A 13,600-nucleotide genomic window follows, 5' to 3' on the forward strand; every position below is an offset into this window, starting at 1 on the left:
TTTGGGACCTCCTCCAATGCCTTTCCTTTGATATCAGGCTTAAAACTGTTCTCATTATTCCAAATGCAGTCTGACCAGAGCTTGATACAGCCTCAACAGTACATCTCTACCCTTGTATTCTAGTACTCTTGAAATTAATGCTAACATTGCATTTGCCTTTCATCCTAAACCTATGCCCTCTAGTTCTGGACTTCCTGACCCCGGGAAAAGACTTTGTCTATTTATCCTATCCAATTCACTTAGGTGTGATGTAACTGTCGACCATTAGGGATGTCTTGTACGCTTTAATTATCACCTAAAAAAAAATCAACTTGTCTAGACATGGTAAATCTTTCTGTAGGTTGCAAAAGAATAAACAAAATTGGATTATTGAAACTTACCCTTTGTGCTGACAAAGACTGATTACTTTCTCGTAGAGCAAGAGAAGTAAAGTACTGTACACACTGATCCACTTCAGATTGTGGTAGAGAGGCCAGCAGATTTCTGAGCTCATCTTCAATGCAGGAGTTCTACACACAGGAAACACAAGAACAGGATTTTATATATAAAAACACAATTAATTGCCTGGAAGGCTGCTTAATGACAAAATCTTTGGAAAATTATACATTGCCTCCAGGTTCACAAGATGCTAAATGGGTTCAGAAAAGATTTACAAGGATATTGCCAGGATTGGAAGATTTAAGTTATAGGGAGAGGCTGAACAGGCCGGGGTTTTTTCCCCTGAAGTGTCAGAGGCTAAAGGATGACCTTTTCGAGGTTTATAAAATCGTGAGGGGCATGGATAGGATAAATAGACAAAGTCTTTTCCCTGGGGTGGGGAGAGGGGAAATATATAAAAGGGACCTAAGGGGCAACGTTTTCATGCAGAGGGTGGTGTACGTATGGAATGAGCTGATTTAAAAGGCATCTGGATGGGTATACGAACAGGAAAGGTTTAGAGGAATACGTGCCAAGTGCTGGGAAATGGGACTAGATTAGGTTCAGATAACTAGTCAGCATGGATGAGTTGGACCAAATGGTCTGTTACCGTGCTGTAAATCTCTATGAATTGAGAAGGTGTTGATGGAAAAAGCACAAGCAGGTCAGGCAACATCCAAGGAGCAGGAAAATCGACATTTCGGGCTGAAGTCCTTCATCAGGAACGAGACTGGGAGCCTTTGGGGTGGGGAGATAAATGGGAGGGGAGGGCTGGGATGTGGGGCTGGGAGAAGGTAGCTGAAAGTGCAATGGTTGGATGGAGGTGGGGGTAAAGGTGATATGTCAGAGAGGAAGGTGGAGCGAATAGGTGGGAAGGAAGATTGACAGGTGGGACAGGTCACGAGAGCAGTGCTGAGCTGGAAGGTTGGAACTGGGGTAAGGTGGGGGGGGCGGGGGAGGGGTAATGAGGAAACTAATGAAGTCCACATTGATGCCCTGGGGTTGAAGGGTTCCGAGGCAGAAGATAAGGCGTTCTTCCTCCAGGCGTTGGGTGGTGAGGGAGTGGCGATGGAGGAGTCCAGGACCTGCATGTCCTTGGCAGAATAGGAGGAGGAGTTGAAATGTTTGGCTGCGGGGTGGTGGGGTTGATTGGTGAGGATGTCCCAGAGATGTTCTCTAAAGTCTCCCCAATGTAAAGGAGATTGCATCGGGAACAATGGATACAATAAATGACGTGTGGAGGTGCAGGTGAAATGTTGATGGATGTGGAAGGCTCCTTTGGGGCCTTGGACGGAGGTAAGGGGGTGGGTGGGGAAAGGGAGAAGAGTGTAGGCACAGGTTTTGCAATTCCTGTGGTGGCAGTGGGAAGGTGCCAGGAAGGGAGGGTGGCGTGGGCCTGACCAGGTAGTCACGGAGTCTTTGCAGAAAGCAGATAGGAGGTGGGGAGGGAAATATATCCCTCATCATCCGCCAACATTTCCGCCACCTAAAAACGGACCCCACCACCATGGATATATTTCTTTTACCATCCCTATCCGCAAAGACCATTCCCTCTGCGAATACCTGGTCAGATCTGCGTCCACTAACAAGCCACCCTCCCTTCCTGGCACCTTCCCCTGCTACCGCAGAAATTGCAAACCTGCACTCACACCTCCCCCCTTACCTCCTTCCAAGGCCCCGAAGGAGGCTTCCACATCCAAAGTTTCACCTGCACTTCCACATGTCATTTATTGTATCCGTTGCTCCTGATGCAGTCTCCTCTGGCCTCTTAGGTCCAAATTGCTGGAAGTAGCCGAAAACATAAGCTCCAGAAATGCAGTTGTCACATTTGGATTCAATGTCACAAGAAGCTCAAATATCATGACTGCATTGAATGACATCCCAACTTCAAATGTCAACTCCACACTCTGCCTCTCTCAGCATCCAATTGCAGAGCACATCTTACACTGATGTGGAGGTGCAGGTGTTGGACAGAGGTGGACAAAGTTAAAAATCACACAATATCAGATTATAGTCCAACAGGCTTATTTGCAAGTACAGGACTAACTTTCAGAGCACTGCTCCTTCGTCAGGTAGCTAGTGGAATAGGATGATAGGACACAGAATTCATAGCAAAAGATCATAGTGTCATACAGTGATACGATATAGTGAACAAATCTAGATTGCTGTTAAATCTTTCATCTTTTCGAACAGGTTGTAGGTTTTAATTCATTAATATGTAAATCCCAGGACTGCTTTAAAGTGACATTCCAGAGATAACAAGGTTTTAAAGAAAAAAAGGTGACATCTCAGCTCAGACAATGCATTAAAGGTGTGAGGTCCTAAATTGTTGCAAGTGTGTCAGTAGTACATCAATTATCTCTGCTTTTCAAGCTCTGCCAGACAATGCTTCCTCCAGTTTACCCGCAAAGTTAATCAAACTGAGTTTTGAAAATTTCCTTAAAACTAGAGGGAGAACTCTGCCACTTGCTGGAAATCCTTTGCACTCCCAGTTCCATGTTTTAAGTGTAGCAAAGAATCTCCTTTGTCCTTGACTTGTATTATTTACTAATATTACACCCCAAATCTTCATTGCCTCTGTTTCAAATCCCTTCCTGGTCAAGAGCTCTCCCACCTTGTCATGACTTGCTGGGGTATGATTTGGAGGTGTTTACCACAACTGTTGACTGTCATCACACTCTCAACTATCAGAACATTTAGTGACAAGTACCAGGTACAGCAGGAGAAGTGGTTATAGCACAAGTATAGGCAGCCCCATGGTCTGATGCTAACTCCCTGTTTGTTCTCCTCCAGGTTGTGATTGTACAGGGTGGAAGGTTCTCCTTCCGTGGGATGGTATGAAGCGATACCCCCAACTGGCGAAGTAGGACTATACTGGAAGGTCAATAAACAAGTAGTATTGGCTTGTTGTTGTTGTCAGCTTTCATTTTTAGTAATATATGCATGCGGCATGCATAAATACAAGAAACAGCCATCTGTTGTGAGTTCTTAACATGCTCATGGAACCTGTTTATGAACCTGCATAACTTTCCACAATGTGGGCAAGGACTGAACTACAGACCCACAAAATGCTGAATGACTTTATGCGTTGAGGGTAAGTAAAACTTAACATTAGAATGGCCACGTGCTATGGAGATAATTAGACGAGACTGCATGAGTGCATGGTGTGCATTCACCATGACAACTCCGGAATCCTCAACATCCCAAGCTTTTGGGAGACTGACAGATGGGTTGGAAAGGTTAAAGGACACAGGACATGCAGCGTGAGGTATAGCTGAAAAGCACTAAAGCCTGTGGAAATCAAGGGTTTGATCCCTCCAAATTCCTCTGCATAGTATTTTCCCATTATAGTCTTTTTCTACTATGAAAACAATGCACAAGAGAGGACAAGATCATTTCACACATTGCACTGCCCTTGCCCATCTCTCTATCCTTGAGCCATGGCCTCCTGCCTTTGGTTCCCCTTCAGTCATGCCTGGCCATCCATTTAACAGCTGAATGGCAAGACAGCCATCAAATCACAGCATTTCCCTGAGTGTTGAAGCACTGACTGAGAATTCCACAGCATTGCCTCTGCTTTTGAGCTGTAGCCTGAGCCCAACCCAGTTATCCTCAGAACAACTTGGGTTCCAAATCAGCCATGATGAAGACCTTCAACCTGTACTTTTGTTGCTGCTTGGTCAAGGTCTGTGATCTGGAGGGACTCAGGTTTAAGTAATTGACTGCTGAGTACATAAAATAATAACATAATTTGAAACAGATTTTCATATCTTATGATGGACCGTATTATGCAAAGTTTATGAATCACTTATTACTTACCTTATTCAATACAAAACATTGACACGTCAATCAAATATCACCATGTTCTATTAGCTATCCAAAGGAATCATCATCCTCATTTAGGAAACTGGTGAACAACACCAGGTATTTAAAAATCTAGAATACAATTATGCTACGATGGTAAGGGTTATACAAAGCAGCTTTGCTTGCACAAACACAAATGTCAATGCAAATCCAGATTTAAATCTGGTAAAATGGCATTGACATTCCCTTCTCCAAGGAACTTCAGTCAACTTTGTTTCTGCAATTCTGATTACCATTAATTCTAGAATGGCCCTACAGCTGTAGCATCAGCGTGAATTGAAACGGCTTCACACCAGCTTTACTGCTGCTATATAAACATATGCTAATTCAACTCCACTTTATACAAACAGTATCACTTTGCTGAAAATGACAGATAACAAGCAATACAAATAGATTTACTGACCTCAATTATTCTTGGTGATGGAGGATGTAAAAAAAAGCGAAAGTCAACATCCTGTGATCTGGCTAGCCCAATGCTTGTTTTCTGATCTAATGCTTGGGCCAGAGTTCTGTACTGATAATCTGCAAACAAAGAAAATATATGCTACTATGGTAAGGGTCATACAAAGCAGCTTTGCTTGCACAAACACAAATGTCAATGCAAATCCAGATTAAAATCTGGTAAAATGGCATTACCACTCCCTCCTCCAAGGAACTTCATTCAACTTTGTTTCTGCAATTCTGATTACAAATAATTCTGTGGTTAGCACTGCTTCCTCACAGCGCCAGAGACCCGGGTTCAATTCCTGCCTCGGGCAACTGTCTGTGTGGAGTTTGCACATTCTCCATGTCTGCATGGGTTTCCTCCGGGTGCTCCAGATTCCTCCCACAATCCAAAAATGTGCAGGTTAAGTGAATTGGCCATGCTAAATTGCCCATAATGTTAGGTGAAAAGGTAAATGTAGGGGAATGGGTCTGGTGGGTTGCTCTTCGGAGGGTCGGTGTGGATTTGTTGGGCCGAAGGGCCTGTTTCCACATTGTCAGTAAGTACGTAATCTTAATACTAATACTGTGTTGATAGTGAACACTCTACTAAACCAATTTTCACACAAAGTTAGAATGATCTTATATTTTTATGAGAAATTACAAACCATTACAAATCTTACAACACTGGACATTCTTCATCATGTCTTTGCTACTGCTATTGGAAGCATTACCCCTTTTTGTACTTTTCCTATCCCCCTTCAAACTTCTCCCTTTCACGTGTTGTTCTTTTAACATTATATTTGAACCTACTTCCAGTACCCTTTCAGTGAGAGCTTTCTTGATCATAAACAACCAAAACATCAAGAAATCTCATCTTATTACTCCATCGGATCTTTTTTAACAATTGTTTTAGATCTTTGTATTAATCAACAATTCTCCCGCAAGTGGAAAAAGCTTCTCCATTTCTTTTTTTATCAAAACACCTCATAATTTAGAATGTCTCTTTTAAAACATCCAATTATACTCTGCTTTAAGAATAATTCCAGCTTCTCTGGTCTTACCAATTAATTATAGTTTCTGATAGCTTTTTCCTTTAAATTCCCTCCAAAGCCTTGACATTTGACTGAAAGTATGATATCCAGAATTGGACAAAATAATGTTGCTGAGGTCTAAACAGTTATATCTATAAAAGGTTAATATAATTTCTTATTTTTAAAGCCAAGGACCTCAAGTGCTTTAACAATCTGATCCAATCTGTAGTGATTATACGGAGGTCAACTATGTGGATTTCATAGAATATGAATTCCCTGATTGGGGCTGTCAACCTGGCCCAATTGGGAGCCCTGGCTGACACATTAACAGACGTGTCAGGGGTTCTGTTCACTCCAGGAGCCAGCTATGAGCTAGCTGGGTCAGTGTCATGTAATATGCACGTGTAAATAAAGTGTGACTTTGTGGAGTTATTTTGAGGCGACAAGATTAAAAAAATGGCCCCAAGAGATTAATTCGCAATAGTCATCTTTGAGTTGGGGTAAACTTTCTGGCAACATACTGCTATTTGGGAGGCTTGACTTTTTTTGATCCTGCCAAAGACTGGGCCCAGTATATGGAAAGCATGCATTATTCTTTGAGAAATTATATTGGGACAGATGAAAAGCAAAAAATAATTCTCCTGTCAGCAGTGGACCCGTAGCTTTTTCAATCAGTGCTGGGTCTGCTACTTTTCATTTATATGATTTGGATGCGAGCATAACAAGTATAATTAGTAAGTTTGCAGATGACACCAAAATTGGAGGTGTAGTGTACAGCAAAGAAGGTTACCTCAGATTACAATGGGATTTTGATCAGATGGGCCAATGGGTTGAAGTGTGTCAGATGGTGTTTAATTTAGATAAATGTGAGGTGCTGCATTTTGGGAAAGCAAATCTTAGCAGGACTTATACACTTAATGCTAAGGTCCTAAGGAGTGTTGCTGAACAAAGAGACCTTGGAGTGCAGGTTCATAGCTCCTTGAAAGTGGAGTCGCAGGTAGATAGGATAGTGAAGGAGACATTTGGTATGCTTTCCTTTATTGGTCAGAGTACCGAGTACAGGAATTGGGAGGTCATGTTGTGGCTGTACAGGACATTGGTTAGGCCACTATTGGAATATTGCATGCAATTCTGCTCTCCTCCTTATCTGAAGGATGTTGTGAAACTTGAAAGGGTTCAGAAAAGATTTACAAGGATGTTGCCAGGGTTGGAGGATTTGAGATATAGGGAGAGGTTAAATAGGCTAGGGCTGTTTTCCCTGTAGTGTTGGAGGCTGAGGGGTGACCTTATAGAGGTTTATAAAATCATGAGGGGCATGGATAAGATAAATAGACAAATTTTTTTCCCTGGGGTGGAGGGCATAGGTTTAGGGTGAGAGGGGAAAGATATAAAAGGGGCAATGTTTTCACACAGAGGATGGTATATGTATGGAATAAGCTGCTGGAGGAAGTGGTGGAGACGAGTACAATTGCAAAATTTAAAAAGCATCTGGACGGGTATATGAATAGGAAGGGTTTGGATGGATTTGGGCCAGGTGCTGGCAGGTGGGACTAGATTGGGTTGGGATATCTGGTCGGCATGGACAAGTTGAACCAAAGAGTTTGTTTCCGTGCTGTACATCTCTATGACTATAACCTGAGGCACCCTAGAAAGTCCACCGACAAATAGTTTGGAACAGCTAAATTGCTTAGCAACATCCAATCAGAACAAATCTAAAGATACGTCTGATTCAATAGTCACCCAGTTCTAAAGGAGGTTGATACTGGTGCGGCTGCATAAGTGATCAATGAACTAGACTTTACCAAAATTTACGTTGGATTCCAACAATTAAGTTTTTGTAACACCTCGGCCAGGCTGAGAATGTATACCAGGGAACCCTACAGATTAAGGGTACAACTTTGGTCCCGGTCTCTTCTGAAAAGCAGCAAGTTTAGTTAGTCTTGGGTCTAAGCTTGAAGGGTGGAATTGGTTGAGAAAGATTCAACATGATTGGATTACCATCTTTTGATGAGAAAATGGCTGCCTAAGTGAAATCCTAATGAAATACCTACAAGTTTTTTTTCTCTCAGTAAAGTCTAGGGACTATTAAACCGTCCAAGGCCACCTTACATGTTGACCATGAAACAATTCCACAATGCTGCAAGGCCTGTCCTGCATGAAGAAGGAGAGGCAGAAATCAGGATGCTGAAAGCAAGGGAATCATCAAACCAGTACAGTTTGCAGAATGGGCAGCACCGGTCATACCAAATGTGAAGCCTGATGGATCGGTTCACCTTTGTAGGATTTCAAACAAACGGTAAACCACTTTTTGCAGCTGGATAACTATTCAATCCATTGCCTCAAGGACTTCAACGCAAAACTGGTGTGGGGGAAATAACTTTAGGATTTCTCCCCTCATTATGTGCTCCAGAGAATAAAAGTAAGATGATAGGGAAGGATTGTACGTGGCTTAAGGCATGCTGTAAAAAGGAGGGATTCAACGCTTGGACCAATAGCATCAGTTCTGAGGCAAGTATTGTGCAGAAAGATCTGTACTTAGATTTCCAAAAGGCATGTGATAAAGAGCCACTTCAATGGTTGTTATGAAAAATAAAGAATCATGCTGTAGGATATAAAGTATTATGAATAAAAATATTGGTTAATAGGAAATAGATGATCGTTTTGTCTTTGCCAAACAAAAATAGAAATTGCTGGAAAAGCTCAGGTCAGGCAATAAATGATTAAATTCCATCCAAATAAGTTGAATTTGATTGGTCGGGTAATTATGTTCCAATACTCTGCCCAATTGTGAAAGCTTCTGAAAAAAAAATTAAGGTTTTTCCATAAATTATTTTTAATTAAAGCTTGAAATTTAACCCAGCCTTCATGTTAAAATAAAACAAAGAACTGTGGATACTGTTCTTTGGTCTACACTGGAAATTTGAACAAAAAATAGAAATTACTGAAGAACCTCAGTGGATTTCACAGCATCTGTGGTGAAAAGGCAGAATTAATGCGTCGACTCCAGTAACTCTTACTCATAACTTTTTCAGAAATGTTAATTCTGCTTTCTCTCAACAGATGTTGAAGGGCTGCTCAGTTTCTCCTGCAATTTGTTTTTCTTCGAACTCTCACATTTCCAACAGCAAAGAAAATCTACTCTTCCTAGTATTAATGACACTTTGTATGAAAAGCTCCTTACAAATTTTTCCCTTCACTCTGCTACTATGAATTCCAAAAACTAATAATCCTTGTTACTGATCATGTTGAAGTGACTATGCTGATACTACTGTATCTTTAAGCACTTATTTAAACAAACAAATTCAGAACTGCATTATGACCATAGTTAATTCAATGGCTCTGACACCATAATTATAAATAAAACAGAAACATATCGATCTGAGGGCTGCAGCAATCAAATATCCTGTCACCCATTAACCTAAAGCATGGCATTTTGTCACTTAAAGTTTGAAAATTATTTCTCCGTTCTTTAATCTAGGCTCAAACAATGAATAAAGTGATTACCTGAACAGCATGACTATCTCAGTTGCAGCACCTAACAATTCAGAAGTATAAAATTTTACAAGCAAATGGAATTGTGAACTTTCCATTGTGTGATTTAGTCCTTGGATAAGCACATGGACGATGATGGGATTGTGTAGAGGGATGAGTTTAGATTAGTTCACAGGTCTGCGCAACATCCAAGGGCCAAAGGGTCCCTTCTCGGCTGTAGTGTTCGATGTTCTAATACAACTTGAAGAGGTAACACGCTGCACTCCAGATTTGTTAATAGGACAAGCCGCTACCCGGTGCAATAAATGTACATTGACTGTTATTTTAATGAAAGATTACAACATTTTGATTTCATAATTTACCTTTTATAATTTTCTAAAACTGTCAGATTCTCTCTCAAACTCCTTTACTGCAAGGAGATCAACCCTAACTTCTCCTCATTGTAGCAAAATGGCCTCATCCCTAGAAGCATTCTGGTAAAACCCCTGTACACAATCTATGACATTAACTTGTTCCCTAAGTATGGTGACGAGAAATGGATAGGTTTAGCCAAACTAATTTCTCTCTTTGTGGTAAATATCTGTATTAGTGAAATACAAGCTCTTAAAGTATTTGGTAAGATTTCTCTTAATTTGTTTTGCTACCTTCAAAAGGTTATTCTATGACTCCCAAGTTTTAGGCACACAAGCCTTCAGATCCCTTTATCTAAGTACATTTTTGGAACTGTGCCAATAAGTCAATATATTGCCTCTCCTTGGGTCTTTTTTCAAAACTTATCATTTCATAGTTCTAGACCAACCACATATATCGGGTGGCTAGAAGAGTCGTCCCGACGTTAGAGATTTTGCAGCAAGCAATTTGCACCCTGATTCTTGAAAGCATTTCCGCCATATACATGGCAAAAGTCCGAACTGTGATAGAAAATTTTGCACTTGCCTCAATGTATTAAGATCCAGTATTAATCAAGAAACTTGTTTGCATACATAACAGCTTATTTCATCGACACCCCCCTCCACGTCATTATACATTCAGTTATTTCATCACTGATGCACCATGGCAGTAGTATGTGCTGACTATAAGATGCACAATACTAACTTGTCAAGACAAAGTCACCTTATGAACCTGCAATCTGTCACCTGGAAAGAAACCTGCATGGAACCCCAACAGTCTACAAAGTATATTCCATCTTACTCTCAAAATTCGGTGTCATTCCTTCATGATTGATCGATTAAATTCTTGAAGCCCTCTTCCTAACAGCACTGTGAGCGTATCTAAACTAGTGATTCACAGAGGTGCTCACTATCTTCTTAAGGATTGCTTTTGATAGGGTGCTTGTCCTGTTAATGACACCCAGGTACTATGAATAGCTAAGTAAAATAAAGTTAAAAATCACAACACCAGGTTATAGTCCAACAGGTTTAATTGGAAGCACACTAGCTTTTGGAGCGACGCTCCTTCATCAGGTGATTGTCGCTCCAAAAGCTAGTGTGCTTCCAATTAAACCTGTTGGACTATAACCTGGTGATGTGTGATTTTTAACTTTGTACACCCCAGTCCAACACTGGCCTCTCCAAATCATAAGTAAAATAAAGCATTGTTAATAACTTTCTTTTTCCAAATTTTGTCAAGTATACTCATCTAGTAGTACAAAATTGATTACTGCTGAAAAATAAAGATACAATATAACTGTTGTTTTTCATTTCGGTTAGTATTTCTTGTGAGTTGTCTCAATGATTGCAAGATTAAAAGCTTCAATCAAATTTGTTCATTTTCAGAGTCACAGCAATGTTACAGCACAGGAGGAGGCCATTTGGTTCATCGTGCCTGCACCAGCTTGTTAAATGAGCATTACTGTGAGCCAATCTCCTGCTTTTTTCTTGAACATAACTTTTTTCTCCACATAATAATCCAATGCTCTCTAGAATGCCTCAATTGAACCATATTCCACCACACTTCCAGGCAATGCATTCAGAGCCTAACTAGCTGAATGAAATAATGTTTTTCCACTTCACCCTTGCGTCTTTTGCAGATTTAAACCCATGCTCTCCTCTTCTTGTTCCATTTACAATCAGGAACACCTTTGCCCCATCTACTGTCTAGCCTGCTGAATATTTTGAAATCCGATCTCTTCTGAGCTTTCTTCACTTCACGAAGATCAGTTCAAACTTCTTCAATCTATCCTTCTAACTGAAGTTACTCATCCCTGGAACTAATCTTCTAAATTGCTTCTGCACGCTTCAATGCGTTTACATCCTTCCACATATAACGTGGTGCCAAGAACTGGACACAATATCCCAGCTGTGTTCTCACAATTGTCCAATACAAGTTCAACATCATCTCCTTTTGTACTCTATACCATTTTAATAAAGCTAAGGATAGTGCACACCTCACTTATTGCTCTTTCTACTTGCCCTTACACATCCAATGATATGTGCACATACACCAGGTCCCTTTGCTCCTTTACCACTACGCTTTATTATTTTTCAATGTTCTTCTGACCAAAATGTATCTCATCACACCTGCCTATATTGAAACTCATTTGCTCTATCCACCGACTTGTTTGGATCCTTCTAGAGATCTATACTGTCCTGTCCTGTCTATTCACCTGAAGAATCCTCTGTCACGAGAGCTCCTCCTTTCTAAGTGGCTGAGCCAATTGCAGCGCTAACTGCACACTCTTGACGATCTAACACCCTTATTAGTTTCCAAAATGAAAAACCGATTTGTGAGTCTGACGACTGGGGACTCTTGCAGCACCTGCCTCATTTATCCAATTCCCTTCCTTCCTCTGGGCTCTTAGGCTGGACTATGGCCACCGTTCTGAACATTCCTGATGAAGGGCTCCAGCCTGAAACATTGATTTTCCTGCTCCTCTGATACTGTCTGACCTGCTGTGCTTTTCCAGCAACACATTCTCAACTCTGATCTCCAGCATCTGCAGACCTCACTGTCTCCACTGTTCTGAACATGCTCTCCTTGTAAAGCTCAGCCTTGGGCATGTGCCGCTGATATACTGTAAATGGCAGAACCTTTAGGAAAAGAACAGACAGATAGATTGGGTGCAGGTCCACAGTTCCCTAGAAGTTGCAACACAGGTGACTATAAGGAGGCATTTCGCATTCTTGCTTTCATTGATAGGGCATGGAGTACAAGAATTGGAAAACCACGTTTCAGCGATATAAAATCTTTGTTAGACCACATTTAGAGTATTGTGTGCAGTTTTGGAGATCATGTTATCAGAAGGGTGTCAAAGCTTTGGAGAGAGTGCAGAGAAGGTTCAGGAGGATGTTGCCTGGTCTTGAGGGCATTGGCTGTGAGGAAAAGTTAAAAAGACTAGGATTGTTTTCACTGGAAAGATGGCAGCAGAGAGAAGATATAATAGTGGTCTACAAAATTATGAGAGGCAGAGATGGATAGCCAGAGGCTTTCTCCCAGGGTTAAGTTTCAATTACAAGGGGGTAGAGGTTCATGGTAGAGGGGGAAACTTTCAGGGAAATGTACCAGGGAAGCTTTTTATGCAGAGAGTGGTAAGAGTCTGGAACACACTGCCCAAAGAGATAGTAGAAGCAGGTATGTTGGTGAGATTTAAGTGACATCTGGATGGTAATATGTATGCAGAGGGAATAGATAGATGCAGACCGAATAAGGGCAGAAGGTTTGGTTTTTTCAGTTTCGTTAGGGCATGATGATTGGTACAGGCTTGGAGGGCCAAAGAGGCTGTTCCTGTGCTGTACTCCTCTTTTGTTCTTTGACTTCAGTTGTTGTTCAAGCTCTGAAACCAGGACGTCAGGTTTCTACAGCAGGAAGCTATTCCTGCTCACAAGATCAATTAGGAACCCAGTAGGATGCTTGACTTCTCACTTTTACAAGCCACACATTCCACTTGACTAACTTGTGCTGCCGTGTTCCCTTGCACTTCCTTCAGTTCCCTTGTGCCATCTTTATTCTACTTCCCTTATTCTACTTTGCTTATGTATATTACTTTATTATGTCACATTCACTTATCCCTGTGTTTTATTATCAATTCCAAAAAAACAGACATTTTTAATCACAAAAAAAATCAACCCACCACTTCCCCATGATGTTACTGTTTGATTTTTTTTCCCTCTGAATCAACATTCCTCCAAAATTGCAGCTGTTAAACTGTGCCTCCTTTCTTGCTGCTGTACTGAATGTTAGCATCAAGCATTCCTAAGTCGGATACCGCCTGAGAAAATTAGTGTGAAACGTCTATTGTACTTATGGAGTTTTTCAATATTATTCAGAAAAAAAGATTCTGGAATATGTTACATTCAAATCAGGTTCACATGGGTTCACCCTTTAGGGTTTAACTAAATTTGGGGAATAAAACATTATGCAGTTAATCAAGA

General features: G+C 41.0%; 1 protein-coding gene across 3 annotated transcripts in view; it reads right to left on the bottom strand.

Annotated features, from left to right (window-relative positions):
* Nucleotides 1–13,600, bottom strand: part of serac1 (serine active site containing 1) — a 129,828-nt gene that overhangs the window by 68,246 nt on the left and 47,982 nt on the right. For all 3 annotated transcript variants that reach the window (XM_072581110.1, XM_072581112.1, XM_072581111.1), the window contains 2 exons: nucleotides 4,685–4,803; nucleotides 381–509 (listed from right to left, as the gene is read on the bottom strand). In XM_072581110.1, coding sequence (XP_072437211.1) covers nucleotides 381–509; nucleotides 4,685–4,803 — 248 coding nt within the window. The remainder of the gene's footprint in view (nucleotides 1–380; nucleotides 510–4,684; nucleotides 4,804–13,600) is intronic.

The sequence above is a fragment of the Chiloscyllium punctatum genome, chromosome 11 (assembly GCF_047496795.1).
Source record: "Chiloscyllium punctatum isolate Juve2018m chromosome 11, sChiPun1.3, whole genome shotgun sequence".
Lineage (NCBI taxonomy): Eukaryota > Metazoa > Chordata > Chondrichthyes > Orectolobiformes > Hemiscylliidae > Chiloscyllium > Chiloscyllium punctatum.